Consider the following 15,754-nt stretch of genomic DNA (forward strand, 5'->3'; position numbering starts at 1 on the left):
CCTCTCCATTATTTTTACATTTATCCATTGTATAGTATAGGAATATATATATATATATATATATATATATATATATATATATATATATATATATATATATATATATATATATATATATATAATTATTACTATAATTATTTATACAGATACTAGTGTTTCATCCTTTTGAGAATCATCAGTGAAGGGTGTCACGATTACAGCAAGTCGAGAGATTCGGACCTGGCAATGAAGCCATCTCTAACTCCATTTGCAAGGAACAAACCATCACGCCAACGTTAACCACGAGAAATACTGTTGAAATTTAAACATTTATTTTTAAATGTCAAGACGGTGATAGTAATCAAATGCTTTCATTTCAACTTTAAAGTGCTCAACAATAAGAACCGAGTTTTTAAAGGGGCTGACATAATTATTACTGTAATTATTTTTGAATACCTACGGACACTTATATTTCATCCTTTCAGGAATCATCGGTGCAGAGTGTCACGATTACAGCCGGCCAGGAGATTCGAATCCGGCAACGAGGCTATCTCTGACTCTTTGCTAATAGCAAGGATCTTAAGCTAAAAATGCCAATTTCGTATAGGTAGCATATAAAATAAATTATCATTCATTAAAATTTTTTTAATATTTAAAAAACAATGAAACCTTTAAATTGTCTAATGCATCAATAAAAATATAAAATGTTTAAAGTATAATCACTATAAAATATTTCTCAATATCTAATGAATTTATACATTTATTTATACTTTATTTTGCATAACTAAGAGTAGTAAGAATGATAAAAAAAAAGTGTAACTTTTCTAGTATTCCACTAATTTATTTGATCCAGCGTATCTATCTTGTTATATAATCACAATATTTTCGGCCATTTTGAATACTATCCTTCTTCATGAGTCTGTTGAATTGAGTAACCTTTCTGTTATTTCTAGCTGAACCCTTTCTTCCATCCTGAGGAGGAAATTTCTCTCATTCCTTTCTACATGTTTGGTAATATTTTCTCTAATAGCTGAAATGATTCACTTTCTACTTTTTCTATTGTACAATGATATGTGGATTTCATTCTTATTATAATAAACTGACTGTTCATGTCATTTGTGAATTTGTTAAACAGATGAATCAAAATTTACACTTTCTCCACTGATTACATATACACGAATTGTGACAAAGGAAGCTCTCTTGAGCAGGAGTCAAATGAAGCGTTGTAATATTATGCTTAGTATCAACTGCATTCAAAACCTTTTCACACCTTTATGTGAAGGCAAGATTCGAGTATTTTCAATTGTTATATAGTGGCTCAACTAGAGATGATAAATCCCTATTTATTTTCTTCTTCACAAGAGCACAGTAAGATACAAGGCCGTTTGTAATATGTGAAAACTTCAGCTATCCGAAAAAGGGCAGTTTACATTTGGACAAAAGTAAAAATAAAAAAATGTCTTAGTCTAGAAGGACATTCCTTCACTCACCGGGACTAGAACAGACACTACATATTGATCCCAGCCCGACGAACCGGAGGTGGTAAGTTAGCTGAAAAATAAAATAAACATTTTTGTGACGTCAAACTACTTCAAAGATGGGAAATTGGTTGCAAAACGTATGACTTAAGAAGTCGGTTCTAAAAACAGATTTTGATCCCAGAAAAATTTCCGATTCTGACGCCCTACCTTGGGGCTCATCTTTGTATGATGCCCACTTTGATTTCTTTTTAGCTCAGTATTTTTGGTTCAAATATGATCTTTGAACTTTCAAGTGTTGGCTGCAAAAGCGATGATCTTTAGTTTCGATGGATTTATTCATTTCTGTAATTTATGACAATTTTTAAATTATATCTTTCTATTTAAATAGAAATGAAGTGTTATATAATTGAGTTTTCTCTTGGATAAAACATTTTTTACATTAGATAGTCTTTTTTACTTTAGCAGCAGGATTAGAACAATATTAAATTGGTTTTACTTTTTAATGAACAGGAAAAATTAACCGTAGAAAACTGGAATAAACAAATGGTTTTGCAAACTGAAGAATCTATAATCTTTCTTCCAACTTCTTCTAATGAATAACTCCTTTTGAAATACAACATGTGACTAAATCTTATTGAAATACGTGCCACCAAGCACAACACAAAACCCATTGTCGGACATTTTATCTTAATGAGAGCCCCCCCTCCCCTGACTGATATTAATATTAACCAAATAAAGAAGAAGAAAAAAGAGGCTAGATCTGAAGAAGATATTTTTAGATATCGAAAGTCTTAAAAAGAAACTTACTCTTATTCTTCATTTTAAAATTGCATCATTTTTATATTTATTTTTTTTTTTTTCAATTTCTATTTTTAATAATTTTTTTTTTTTCAGTTTAAATTCTTCAGTCAGTTTCAGATGTGGAAAAAACTTAAACAATGGTACACCATCATTCGTTGGACGAAAATTGAAGAGGCCAAAACATATCTGACGGAAAACCTTTTCATCATTAATCCTGTAAATTATACATTTTGCTTTGACATTCTCCACACACACGCCATTAAATTGGTAGACATAATTACTGATAGACAAAACTTTTAAAAATTAAAAATTCTAAGGTGTAAGGCTTCCATTGCCACACATACAGAAAGACACATCAAACTATCTTTTAAAAAAAAAAGCAAAGACAATATTTCAGTCGCCATTTGAAACCAATCATGGCGTCATAAAGAGAACTTGTTTGATGTCCTTCTCAATTATAATGCTGCTTCTTTACATAATAAGACTAATTATTTATGAAATCATTAAAATTTTGGATGCTTCTACACTATTGGGACGAAATTTCGGAAATCGTAAAACTGAATTTCAGATGAAAACAATGATATCTACGTATTCTTCGTATTTTTAAGATGATTATATCGAAAAATTTCAAGAATCCATAAGGTAGAAGATTATTTATTAAAGAAAATAAAAATAGAACTTGATGAAAACGATCGTAAAACACAGGAGAATTCAAAAGGGAGGTAATTTTCCGTTTTGATTTAAACAAGATGGCAGCAATTTTTCACTTGCTAACATGATTAAAGTTGTTTTGATTAATAATTCAGTAATATTCGGGTAATTTCGACTGATAATTTGGAAGCTACCGTTGTAACTTATTAAAATTGAAAAAAAAAATCAGTTGAAACCATTGTTTTTTATCTGAAAACTCCATTCATCGACTACAGAATCTAGTCTCAATTCTGTGGAAGCACCGAATTTTGGAATGGATACATTTTGATAAACAAACAATTAATTTTTATTTTATTTATTTGTAAATTTTACCTTTTGTATGAAAATATCATTGATTGTAGCCATATTGTTTGTGCCTATAATCAATTTTGCTAACAGAAAAATATATTTTATTTCTAAATTAAAATTTATTTTTTCTTTGATTTTGTTTTTCAATAATGTTTATGAATGTCTTCTTGTTAATTTTAAAATCATTTTATGATCACTTTCTCATTTCCAATATTGGGTAATTTTCAAAATCAAAGAAACCCTGAAAATTAGGTTCACGAATTAATATCAAGATAATGATCATGTTTGGTGCTGATCTAGTCAATTACAAAGGCAGTAAACATGACTGAAACCAATCATGTTTTGAGGTGTGCTCAACTGACTTACAACCTCTGGTTCGCCATTCCTGTAAAACATTGATAGCAAGAACTCATCTCTTAATCATCAATTCAGGGAATATGATTTTCAAAATCTCTATTATTTGCATTTTATCACAAGTAATATAAAAAGATATTTTCAAAAATTTTGGGAACATTCGTACTATGATTTACCATTAATTTTAGCACAAATAAATTAGAATTATATTTATTATAAATTCATGTAATTGGTGATTTCATGTCTTAACCAACTTAGCTTGTCTCACCTCTAAGAACAGAATTAGTCATTTGTTATTGTTTTATTTCACAATACATTAAGTTATGTGTCTTTTCCTGCTCAACTATACTCATCTACTCATCTCTCCATGCCGGTTGGACAGAAGGTCCAATATGGGGCAGGCTATGAGCATCATAAGTATGTTCAAAGCCAGTCAGAAACAGTTAATAAAAGCCGTCCAAATCAGGATAAAATACTTTTCAATTTAACAGCGTTTATAACTGTGTAGAAAATTAAGAAACAAACTTGTTTTCATAATTGCGTAACAACTAAGTGACCTTAAAAAAATTTTCAATCTATTTCACCACAACTTCCGTATAATATTAGTATTGCTTGATTGCTAAAATATAGCAATGCTCACAACCACTCGATGGCAAATCTGAAATATACTTTATAATTAAAATACATTATCATAAATTGGAACTTACCAAACTAAAATATCTATGCAAAACCTTGAATTGAATTTGAATATATATATATATATATATATATATATATATATATATATATATATATATATATGGAAATGTATTTAAAAAAATACGAAAAGTATAAAAAAGTTTATAACTTTTCTTTATTCGTTTTCAGTTGGTGCGTGCAGGAATACAAAATAATATTATGAAAAAAAATTAAAAATCTTTTTTTACAAGTACATAGTTTTCGACCGATCCTTCAGTCTTCATCAGTGTAGTGTATGTGTGCGTGTGTGTGTGTGTGTGTGTGTGTGTGTGTGTGTGTGTGTGTGTGTGTGTGTGTGTGTGTGTGTGTGTGTGTGTGTGTGTGTGTGTGTGTGTGTGTGTATCAACATTAGGACAAATTATTATATTTTTATAAATATTTTCTTATTAGTTCAAAAATCATTTTATCTTCACTTTCTCATTTCAAATTTATTATTTCATTTTCAAAATGAAAGAACCTCTGAAAATTAGGTTCACAAAGCGCACAAATGTTCGAATAATGGTCATTGTTTTATGCTCCTCTAGTGCATTACAGCGACAATACACATGGCTGAAACCCATAATATTATCATGTGAATAGTAGAATTTAGATAAAATTCATTTATTGAAATGTACCGAAATTATAAAAATTAATAAATATTAGAATAATAACCGGCAAAACTTGAATTATTTAAGATAAATAAAACACGTTTATCCTTGATGCGTCATAAATAAATAATCATTATTTAAGTTGTGTGCTAGTATGATAATCCAAGTCGTTAATTGTTTACGTATTGTTTTGTATTCTCTTTTATGTTCACAGATTCTTTGCGAAGCAACGTTAGACATACGAGATCGATGTCAGCAAATCAGTGAAATGACTTTGTGTAATATACAACGAGGAAAGACTTATACACTTAATGAATTCCAGGATATGCAAAAGGAACAAGTTACTAATGTACGTAGAGTTTCATTACTCTAACCAATATTCTTTTGTCTCTCTGAATTCTTACGTAATTAAGACTCTTCTTATTAGTAATATATGTTATTTTTTCGTCTTATCACTTTTCGATTTTAAATGTATAATCGTTTTGTTATCTGCAGATTTTTTATATGCAATCTATATGAAACTCACTTTTTTGTTCTTAAAGATCATTGCTAATGGTTTAAAGACTGTCAGAAACATGTAACAACTCAATGTTTCATTGAAGGTTAAAGGTTAATTATTGATGTTGCTAATATTTCTTTAATATCAGTGTTCAAGTAAAAATCAATAAATATTATTTCATTATAACAACCAACAGTGGAAGATTTTTCTTAAATCAAAATCAAATAACAAAAGATAATTAAAGGAATCGTTTTTGGCATCGGAAAATAGGGCCAAATTTTTCCAATTTTGATACCGATTCCGATACTGATTCTGATATCAATTCTAATACTGCAGAAAGTTCCAATTTTTTCGATTCCCGATTCCGATTCAACTTAATTGTTCCAACACTAATATATATATATATATATATATAATGTGTGTGTGTGTGTGTCTGTATATATATATATATATATATATATATATATATATATATATATATATATATATATGCTGAGACAATAAGAATCTGAATTCTTAGATTTAACACTGACTCTAATTTATTTTTATCAATTATGGTAAACAAAGTAAACATTATAGAGTTCAGGGAGAAGGATGTTGTAGTTTGCTTAAAGCATTGCGTGTAGTGTGAAAGGAGTTGTGTTTGAAGGCTATGTCAATGCAGTTCGTAGGAAACATCGTGGACATGATTTAGCATATAAAATAATAATGACAACATTAGAAGAAATTTTCAATAATTTTCAATTATATTACGTAGATTCTTTTGTGGCACAATGGCGTAGCCTCTTTTGAGGGAGCTGGGGGCTTCCACATTAATGAACCTTGTGCCTAACTTGATTTGCACTTGTGCTGTGCAAATGTGTTAAACAGATGTTTGTGATTTTGAAAATGATCTGTTATAACTCAAGCCAAGAATGGCAGTTTGTTTTTAATATTGAACCAAGGCAAAACGATATAAGACCTTAAAAATCGAAAGGTCAAAGCCGGAGAACGCGTCATCGAGGCATTCGAAAATAAAACAATGTTTAACCTATATGAATATATCTTTTCTCTTTTTATGTCCCTCTCTCGTTCTCTCTCTCTCTCTCTCTCTCTCTCTCTCTCTCTCTCTCTCTCTCATTCACTCCCTTTCTTTCTCTTTCTCCAGTGAAAGAGAGAATTGAAATATGATTGTATTGTAAAAACAGTTGAAGCTTGCACCCCGTATACTCGGAACATAGTAGTTGTGTGTACACGCAATGGGTCGACTAAATATGCTTCCTATTTGTTAACTGTTAAATAAATTATATATTTTTTATAAAAATGAATGTGCTTGCTATTTCTATACAAGCGTTCGATTTCAGCATGCCATTAATGCCGACGATGGGAAGATGCCTATAACGACACAATGAAGACATATCGACCCGTTGTTGTTGTTGTTGTTGTTGTTGTCGTCGTCGTCGTCGTTGTTGTTGTTGTTGTTGTTGTTGATGATGATGATTATGATGATGTTTCCAACATGTGCCTATCGCTAGATATCGTTGAATATCGTTTATTCCCCGTATATATTATGTATATATTGCGTTTATTTTACAACATAATGTGTCATACAAGATGGTAGGTGTTAATGTCCCTAATTTTCGAGAGTAGTATCTCTTCTTCAGGAGGAGAATAAAAAAAATGTGTACAACTGTTCGGCGAGGCTTTCCCTTGTTTGTTTTATTTATTTATTTATTTATTTATTTATTTATCTATCTATTTCTTTATTTCTAGAAGTCAGTATCGCAGACTGGCTGTCTAATCAATTTCCAGGATACGAGTTGTGATGAATATTAAGTATTGTTGGGAATTATTGTAGCTTTGTTATGTATATAAATTATTCATTTTTGCGTATTACGCTTAAAGTGTGTATTTGGAATGTTAATGACTGCTGTGTTGGTGTCGTGTAATACTCAAATACTGCAAGAGTACCAAAAGGAACACTAGAGACGATTAATAGACGTTATACGAACATTCAAGAAACTAGACGATCACATAATGGTAAACCACACACACACACACACACACACACATACATACATATATATATATATATATATATATATATATATATATATATATATATATATATATATATATATCGACACGTCACAACATTAAAGAGATATCGGTTATATAGACCTTGTTCATATGCACTCACTCACGCTATATAACACCTTGCACCCTACAGAATTGGTACACAGAGTTCAGATACTATCTCGAATTTATTGTGTTTAACTATACACTAATATCCTTGAGAAAGACATGAACACACAATTTTCCTGTGGCTATGTGTAAAATAACAATTTGTGTCGCATTTATCATATACTAGCAGGCGGCCCGGCGTAGTCCGGTCGTAAAATATGCATAAAATATGACATTTAATTTATGCAGATTTCGCATTTATTATAGAGCCAATCCTTTGCTGATTGTTATATTGTACCTAATATAGTAAAATAAAAACGGAAAAAAACTGAGACATGTACATGCGAGTGTTATGTTTTTTTTCTAAACAGCTCACTTCTTTTAGGTATAAAAAATACTCAAGCTGAGATCGAAACCAAAACCTAAAGACAGTGAGTCAAGTACGATAACCATTAGGCCAGATTCCACGTTTTTAAAAAGTGTTTTCAAACCGACTTATTCTTAACATAAGGAAGCTATCATGTGAACGATTCGTGCATGCGCAGTCGTGAAACAGTTGACATAAAAATCCGATGACCTCAAGTACCAATTTTTCAAGTTTAACCCCTTAGCAGCTCCCTTTGCCGGATGAAAACCGATTAAAAAGTTTTCCACATGTTTGAATTCCCTATATACCAAATTTCAAGTCTATAGATCAAAAATTCGTTGTATATAAGTTGAGAGTTGTTCTCTCTCCCTCTCACTCACACACACACACACACACACACACACACACATACTCACTTTTATGCATATATATATATATAGGGAGAGAAAGAGAGAGAGAGAGAGAGAGAGAATTGATTGTTTACAATAGATGCTGTGTTTTAATATTAAATAACAAAAAAATCAGTTGATATTTTATAAAACAAACAACTAATATTTTATTATTGTAATCATTTCAGATGAGTAAGTTGTATATTTCTTTATTTATTTGCGGAGTGTTATCCTCATCTTCGTAGTTATTTTACAGCATTTCGGCTAACTATTCCTTTGGCCTTCGTCAGGTGGTTTACTGCGATGGACCCGATGATGGAAGACCAGATAAGAACGAAAAACTTGGATTTATAGAACCAAAAATCCAACCTTGATCACCCTTCAGGGCCCGTGGCGTAATGGATAGATGTGGTGAATCTCTACGGTTCCAGGTGAGCATTGTCTGAAGATAGCGGTTTCAATCCTACCCAAAGCCGGTCTGAGGATTAGTTAGCCAAAACGTGGTAAGATGACAACAACTATGGAAGGCAGTAATTACTGATGATAGAGTTGAGAGACTCAGCATTCCTATCCTGTCATGGTTAACCACCTGAAGAAGGCCAAAGGAATAGTTGGCCGGAACGTCGTGAAACAACAACTATGGAGATAAGGATAACATAAATATGCAAACCAAAATAATTTTTTTATACTTAAATAAATCTCTGCAGATTTCCAACCAACTTGATGAGTTCCACAACACCGTGAAAGACATTGTACTCGATGCTTGCAATAATTCCATGTTGGAAGAAGGGTTTGTACCCGATTACTACGAGTATAAACATGAATCTAATATTGATTCCTCTATGGCTGGTAAGAAGGATTAAACCTTTTATATTTTATTTTGTTCCATAAAAAAGTTTTTCCATTTTGCTATAATCTATAATATAAATCTCACCTGTCTACTTAAATGTATATATGTATGTATATATATATGTATGTATGTATGCCTAAAACTTTCGGCAGAGGCGATGGATTTTCATGAGATCGGTATTGTTGGCAGGCACGACAGGAAGACGAATGAACACATTTCTAAAGAAATGGCAGAAACATTAGAGGAAGACCTCCAATCTGTAGTGGAATAGGGACATAAATGGATGGTCACGTTCAATGCTGCCAAGACTAAACTTGTTTCATTCAATAACTACAAGAAACCCTCTCTACCACCTATAGCAATGGCCAACGACTCTTTATCTGAGAGTACATCTTTCAAACTCCTTGGTCTAACGTCCACAGGAAACATGAGTTGGAACAATTACATCGAAGGCATTGCCAGGGCCGCTGCAAGAAAGGTGGGCTCTCTCTACCGTGCTAGAGAACTACTAACACCCGAAAGTATCCGGTACCTCTATAAGGCCACCATTCGCCCATGTATGGAGTATTGCTGTCACATTTGGGCTGGTGCATCTGCTACTAGTCTCTCGCTCCTTGACAGGGTTCAAAAGAGAGTCGCAAACCTGATAGGCCCTGAACTGGCATCTAAGCTTCAGCCTCTTCCCATCGACGAAATGTTGCATCCCTCTGCCTTTTCTACAAGTATTTTAGTGGTGAATGCTCTGACGAACTGCAATCACTTGTGCCCCCACGACGTGAGCACCCTCAACAAACCCGACAGGCTGCTAAATCCCACCCCAACACTGTAGAGATCCCTAGATGTAAAAGATCTTTCTACTCCAATAGTTTCTTCCCCAGAATCGCTAGACTTTGGAATTCCATTCCAGGTCCCTGCTTCCCCAACAGTACTGACTGCAGAAGTTCAAGTGTAACGTGAACCGACATCTTGCTGCCCAAATCCCTACATAGTACCTCAGTAGTTGTTGCCCCTGATAGTAGCCCCCTACACCAAAGTGGCAATTTGCCTTGTTTGGGGTGAAAATGTAATAAATAAAAAATAAAAAAAAAAGCTCGACCCTTCAGACGACAAATATTGAAAAATTGGTTAAAGACATTAATTCCTTCACCCTGATATTTTCGAAAGTCATACCCTCTTTTCGATCGACTAGCCTTAATTTAAACCATCGCCACTTCCGGTTTGGCGATGGACGCAATGGCAAAGACGTCACGTTTTGTTTTTTTTCACATTCTTTTTCTCCTTCGCGGTACGGGTTTGAGGCTGCCTGCCTACTACTTTTTTTTTTTTTTTGCTCAACACACACCTCCACACACCCGGGCAATGCCGGGCATCCAGGCTAGTCTTTTATAAAACATATCAGGACATCTTTTATTTAAACTATTTTGCACTTAATTATCGCAATTTAAATCTAATTTTGATACAATCTATATTCTATATCTATAATAAAGTAAAGTGTGTCTATTTCCCAACTTTTGCAGTGATACCTTTTTTCCTATAAAATCAATGTTTGATTCTGACTAACCGTTTAACAAATTTAATTTTGACATAATCTATATTCTATATCTATATAATAAAATAAAGACATTGTATTTCTCAAATTTTGTCATCTACAGCTTTCGTCCAACAAAATCAATATTTAATTCTGACTAACAATTTTCTTTTGTTAAGCATTGCTAAGAAAAATAAAAATCTAATTCGATTTCATTTCCAGAAATAAGCCATCTTCATTGCCAGCAGCAAATATAAATCATTTTTGCTATCTTTGCTATCAGTATTAAATGTAGCTATTTATGATAAATACTTTTAATAATTTATTCTTCCATTTAATACTAACTAGTCAGCTTTATCCGGCGTTATCCGGGATTGTAATAGTTATTTTTTGTGAGGATAAGTAAAGTGGAAGAAAACAAAGCTAATTTATGTGATTCAAGTAGGAATTCTAAAAAGAGATTTATTTTTATATAGCAAATAATTAAAAAAAAAAATCTGGAATTTCATTGGGGTGTGTGTAGAGGGAGTAACGTTACATTTAAAAGGTAATTTACGTAACCGAAATAGGAATTTATAAAAATGATTTGTTTCTATACTAAACAATTAGGAAAAAACTATTAGTTTTTTTTGTTTTGTTTTTATCTGTATGGCATAATGATAAGTGCCTTTTTGGGGGGCTGGAGTTCTCAATAATTAGCGGGAGGGGGCTTGTGCCTGACTTTTATGGCTCTCGTCAGGAGACATGTAGAATGGGAAAGATGTTATTAAAACAGAAAATTTTAGTAGTTGGAACTTCAATTTTGTTTGTGTTGGCTGAAAAAACCGAAAAGCAGCTACCCAACTCTCATCTTTTTATATGTTCATTCAGAAACTGAAATGCAGAAATAAATTATATAAGATGCCTGTTTGCTCCTCATTGAAAACATTCAATTTCATCTAATTTTCCCAGCCTAGATAATTAATTCTCTGAAGAGATTTAATGATGTCTAAAACTCGACCAAAAATCCATCAACCTAACTGGATATAACTCTTTAATTGAAAGGATGACATTCTCTGTAACCCCGCCAACAAAAATATTATAAAACAAAAGAATATTGGTTATCAAACAACCACTGAGAAATATTGTCATTAATAAATGCTTGCAATTTGAAAGTTAATCCAGAATGGCCGTAAAAGAAAAAATTAAATAATTATGATATTGCTTAGGATTAAGTTTTTACTAAGTGTTTATGTTACTAGCGAATCGCATCGAGGTGTTTCAAAATCACGTAATGTATTTCATTATGGGACATCATCTGATTGAAAAAACAAAGCAAAATATCCACCCTCTAGTTCTTATAAAAAAATTTTGTGAAATCTGAGTGAGTGAAAACGATAGGGGAAAGAGCTCCATGTTGTTTCAGTTTGTGTAAGACGCTTTGTAAATTTCTTTGACTAAAATTACTGAATTATATTCTATTATTAATAAAATTTTTATCTAAACTTAATGAATATTTGATGTTACATATGCGATAAAAGGCAATTTATAACATAGAGGTATGAACGGAAACTTAATGATAAAACAAATATCGTTTAGCTTTGTAACACGTTGCCAAAAGGGGGGTTATAAGAGAATTTACGGGAAAGCAAAAACTCAAGTATTTTTCTCTTTATCGCATATGTGAAACAGTAAAAAAAATACAACAAGTGGATAGAGACACAAGGACGAACACAATAAAAATGTGATGAAATAACGAGATAACAGACACTTTTCCAAATGATACAAAAATATATTTATTTAAGATAAAAAAAAGGAAGAGTTTAACAAAAGAAAAAGAAATGTATTCAAAATTATGGAATCTGAAGTATACGCGTATTGAAATGAGCGAAAGTCTTGGAGGGGGGTAATCAAAGTCTTTGCACTTACAGGTCTCTTTTGTTTTCTATTTTTTTTTTTTGTTTCTTTTGCTGGTGTGTTTCACAACTCGTCAACGACGCAGTTAATCCAAGATATTTCCTTTGGTGGGGGAAAAAGTTCGAATAGCAAATTCACGTGTTCTCTTTTCTTGCTCGTGCTTTATATATCTGTCTCTTTTGTGAAGGATAAAGGATCACATCGTCTTCGTTCAGTACATCTACATCTCCTTCGCATGATGGGGAAAAAGTCATTGTCTCTTTCGTGAGAAAGTAAATTAATCACATTCTCTTGCATGAATGGCGAAGAAGGTTGCATCGTCCACGTGTCGTGTATCTGTATCTCTTTTTCGCATGAGGGGGAAGAAGTTGGCCCCCCCTCTTCCCATGAGGAGGGACTTCTTAACAGGTCGGCGACCCAAACCGAAAAAAGCAACTTCCACTAGTATCCAGTTAGAAAGGGAAAGGGGAAGCGATACCATGTCCAGTCCCCCCTCTTCCTCTCTGCTTCACAATCCGGTCTAAAAATAGACTTGACGAAATCTCTAGCGGGTAAAGTCTCTGCAAGTTTTAAAGGGGCGGTAACATTAGTAGACTTTCGCTCAGTTCCAAACAACTACTATTGTTTAGCTTATCTTTTAGAATTCATGTTTATTTTGCCTCGGCGACAAAGTATAAAAACAAAACAAAAAAACGACACATCTCTTGTCAGCCTAAAATTAAATATTTAAATTTTTATTTAAATACATAATCCAAGAACAACCTTCTTAGTGACACATAATATGGTTTCCGCTCTGCAAGATCTACCGCAGATGTGCTGACAGTTATATCCTACAGGATTAGTGAATCTCTTGACAAAGGCTTCCTTTTTAGGGCAATTGCTCTTGACATATCAAAGGCCTTTGATAAGGTATGACATAAGGGTCTACTTCACAAGATTTCCAGCTACGGTATAACTGGAAATGTTTTCTCAATCATTAAATCATTTCTCTCTGATAGGCTCATAAGAGTAGTGGTAGATGGACAAAAATCGGAGGCCTGCAATATAAATGCTGGAGTCCCTCAGGGGTCAATCCTGGGCCCAACTCTCTTCCTGATCTACATCAATGACCTCCCTAAACGCATACTTAAATCATTTGTTGACATCTATGCTGATGACACGACCATCTACGGCAACACATCAAAGGCTGTAAATGACAAAGCTCTCTCTGATTCTCTATCCTCTGATCTCGAGCGCGTGGTTCAGTGGGGGAAGACGTGGCTGGTTACCTTTAATGCATCCAAAACCAAACTCCTATCTTTACATCATCAATGCTCTGATCCCCATCTGGCATCAATTGGGATGGATGGCTCTCTTCTGGGTGAGGCCCCGTGTTTTGACAAGCTTCTGGGTTTGACCTTTACTCCTGATCTGAAATGGAACACGTACATCAAGTCTGTTGCCAAGGTCGCTGGAAAGATGTTGGGATCCTTCTACTGCTCCAGAAGATATCTCACTACTGATGCAATTCTCTATCTATATAAAAGCCAAGTACGTCCAAGGATGGAGTACTGTTGCCATATCTGGGCAGGAGCTGCTAAAAACAGCCTATCCTGCCTTGACAGAGTACAAAATAGACTTCATGGCTTAGTGGGGGATGTCCTTTTCTCTACCCTGCAACCTCTCTCCCACAGAAGAGATGTTGCGAGCCTATCCTTGTTTTATCGTTATTTCCATGGCAGGTGCTCGTCTGAACTCCAATCTCTGGTCCCCCCCTCGCCAATCTTTCACAAAAAACACCCGTCTAGCTGAATCCACTGTGAAAAATTTCCCCCACTCTTTATCTGTGCCTAAATCAAAACGTGGATTCTATGAACAAAGCTTCTTTCTTAGAACTGCACGCCTGTGGAACTCTGTTCCGTCTGCCTGCTTCCCACCTGACTACAACTTGGATGTCTTCAAGTCCAACGTTAACAAATTCCTAATGAACCGCCCCCTTAAGTAAACACTTCATCAAATCTCCACACTAACGTACTTGCAATAACCCTTATTCCCTAGTGGCTTCCGGGCCTTGATAAGTGGTGATCACTGTTTAAAAAAAAAAAAAAAAATGTAAGGATTATGTCAGATTGACTTGTTAAAAATAAAAAAGGTTATAGTCTATTGACACAGAATGAGTGCTTTGTGCCAAATGGGTGGTTGACTATTGGTAAAATTTGTGCCTATTTGTTGAATTAAATACTAATCCCTATTGACCCTTATTAATTCCTAATTGTGCATCGAATAGATGCCATAATACTTACTTCGCTGCATCTTATTATAACAAAGGTCCATCTAATCTCTATTAATCTCTAACTGTGCATCGAATAGATAGCATAATACTTAGTTCGCTGCACCCTATCCTAACAAAAGTTCATGCAAAATTTCAGCCATGTCGGCTCAGTAGTTTCCGAGAAAAAGTGGAACAGACAAAATACAAATATACAAAGAAAAATACAATATAGATTAAGTTATTACTAATTATTTTTTATCTAAAATTACTGAATATTATTTTATTTTCCTTACGTTAAATAATTTTGTTCTTACAAAATATTTTTTCTATTACAAGTTCTTGTAGAATTAGATTGCTTTCACCACACAACTCAACTATGGCAACACTTCCATATTACTGGTAATGGCACATCTTGAAAAATTATTATTCTTTTTTATAATAAACTAGCCTGGGTGCCCGGTGTTGCCCAGGTGTTTGGAGGTGTGTATTGAGAAAAAAAAAGAAGTGATAGTAGGCAGGCAGGCTTGAACCCATGACGTGAAGGCAGAAAAAGAAAGTGAAAGAAAACCTGACGTTTTACCCCTACTCCATGATGCAACCGGAAGTTCGGAACGTTAAAATTAGTAAAGTCATTGCAACCTATATGATGACTTGCAAAAATGGCGACGCTAAAAAAAAAACGACCCTCCTTATAGAAAACTGCCCAGTTGAGAGTGAAAGAATTAATGTTTTTAGTTAAGTTTTCGATATTTGTCATACGAAGGGTCGAGCTTCAAAACGATACCAATCTCGTGAAAATCCGTTGCCTTTGTCGAAAGTTTTAGGCAAATATACAAACATGAATACACACATACATTTAAACAGACAGGTGA

The 15,754-nt window shown here is 33.4% G+C and overlaps 1 protein-coding gene across 1 annotated transcript in view; it reads left to right on the forward strand.

The window, feature by feature from the left end:
* LOC145245591 (dynein axonemal heavy chain 6-like) overlaps positions 1-15,754 on the forward strand; it is a 99,643-nt gene that overhangs the window by 24,479 nt on the left and 59,410 nt on the right. Inside the window, exons 7-9 of the mRNA XM_080107166.1 lie at positions 2,355-2,477; positions 5,154-5,288; positions 9,065-9,206. Of these exons, the coding sequence (XP_079963292.1) occupies positions 2,355-2,477; positions 5,154-5,288; positions 9,065-9,206 (400 nt within the window). The remainder of the gene's footprint in view (positions 1-2,354; positions 2,478-5,153; positions 5,289-9,064; positions 9,207-15,754) is intronic.

This window comes from Euprymna scolopes, chromosome 23, assembly GCF_053919585.1.
Source record: "Euprymna scolopes isolate OS-2025 chromosome 23, ASM5391958v1, whole genome shotgun sequence".
Lineage (NCBI taxonomy): Eukaryota > Metazoa > Mollusca > Cephalopoda > Sepiida > Sepiolidae > Euprymna > Euprymna scolopes.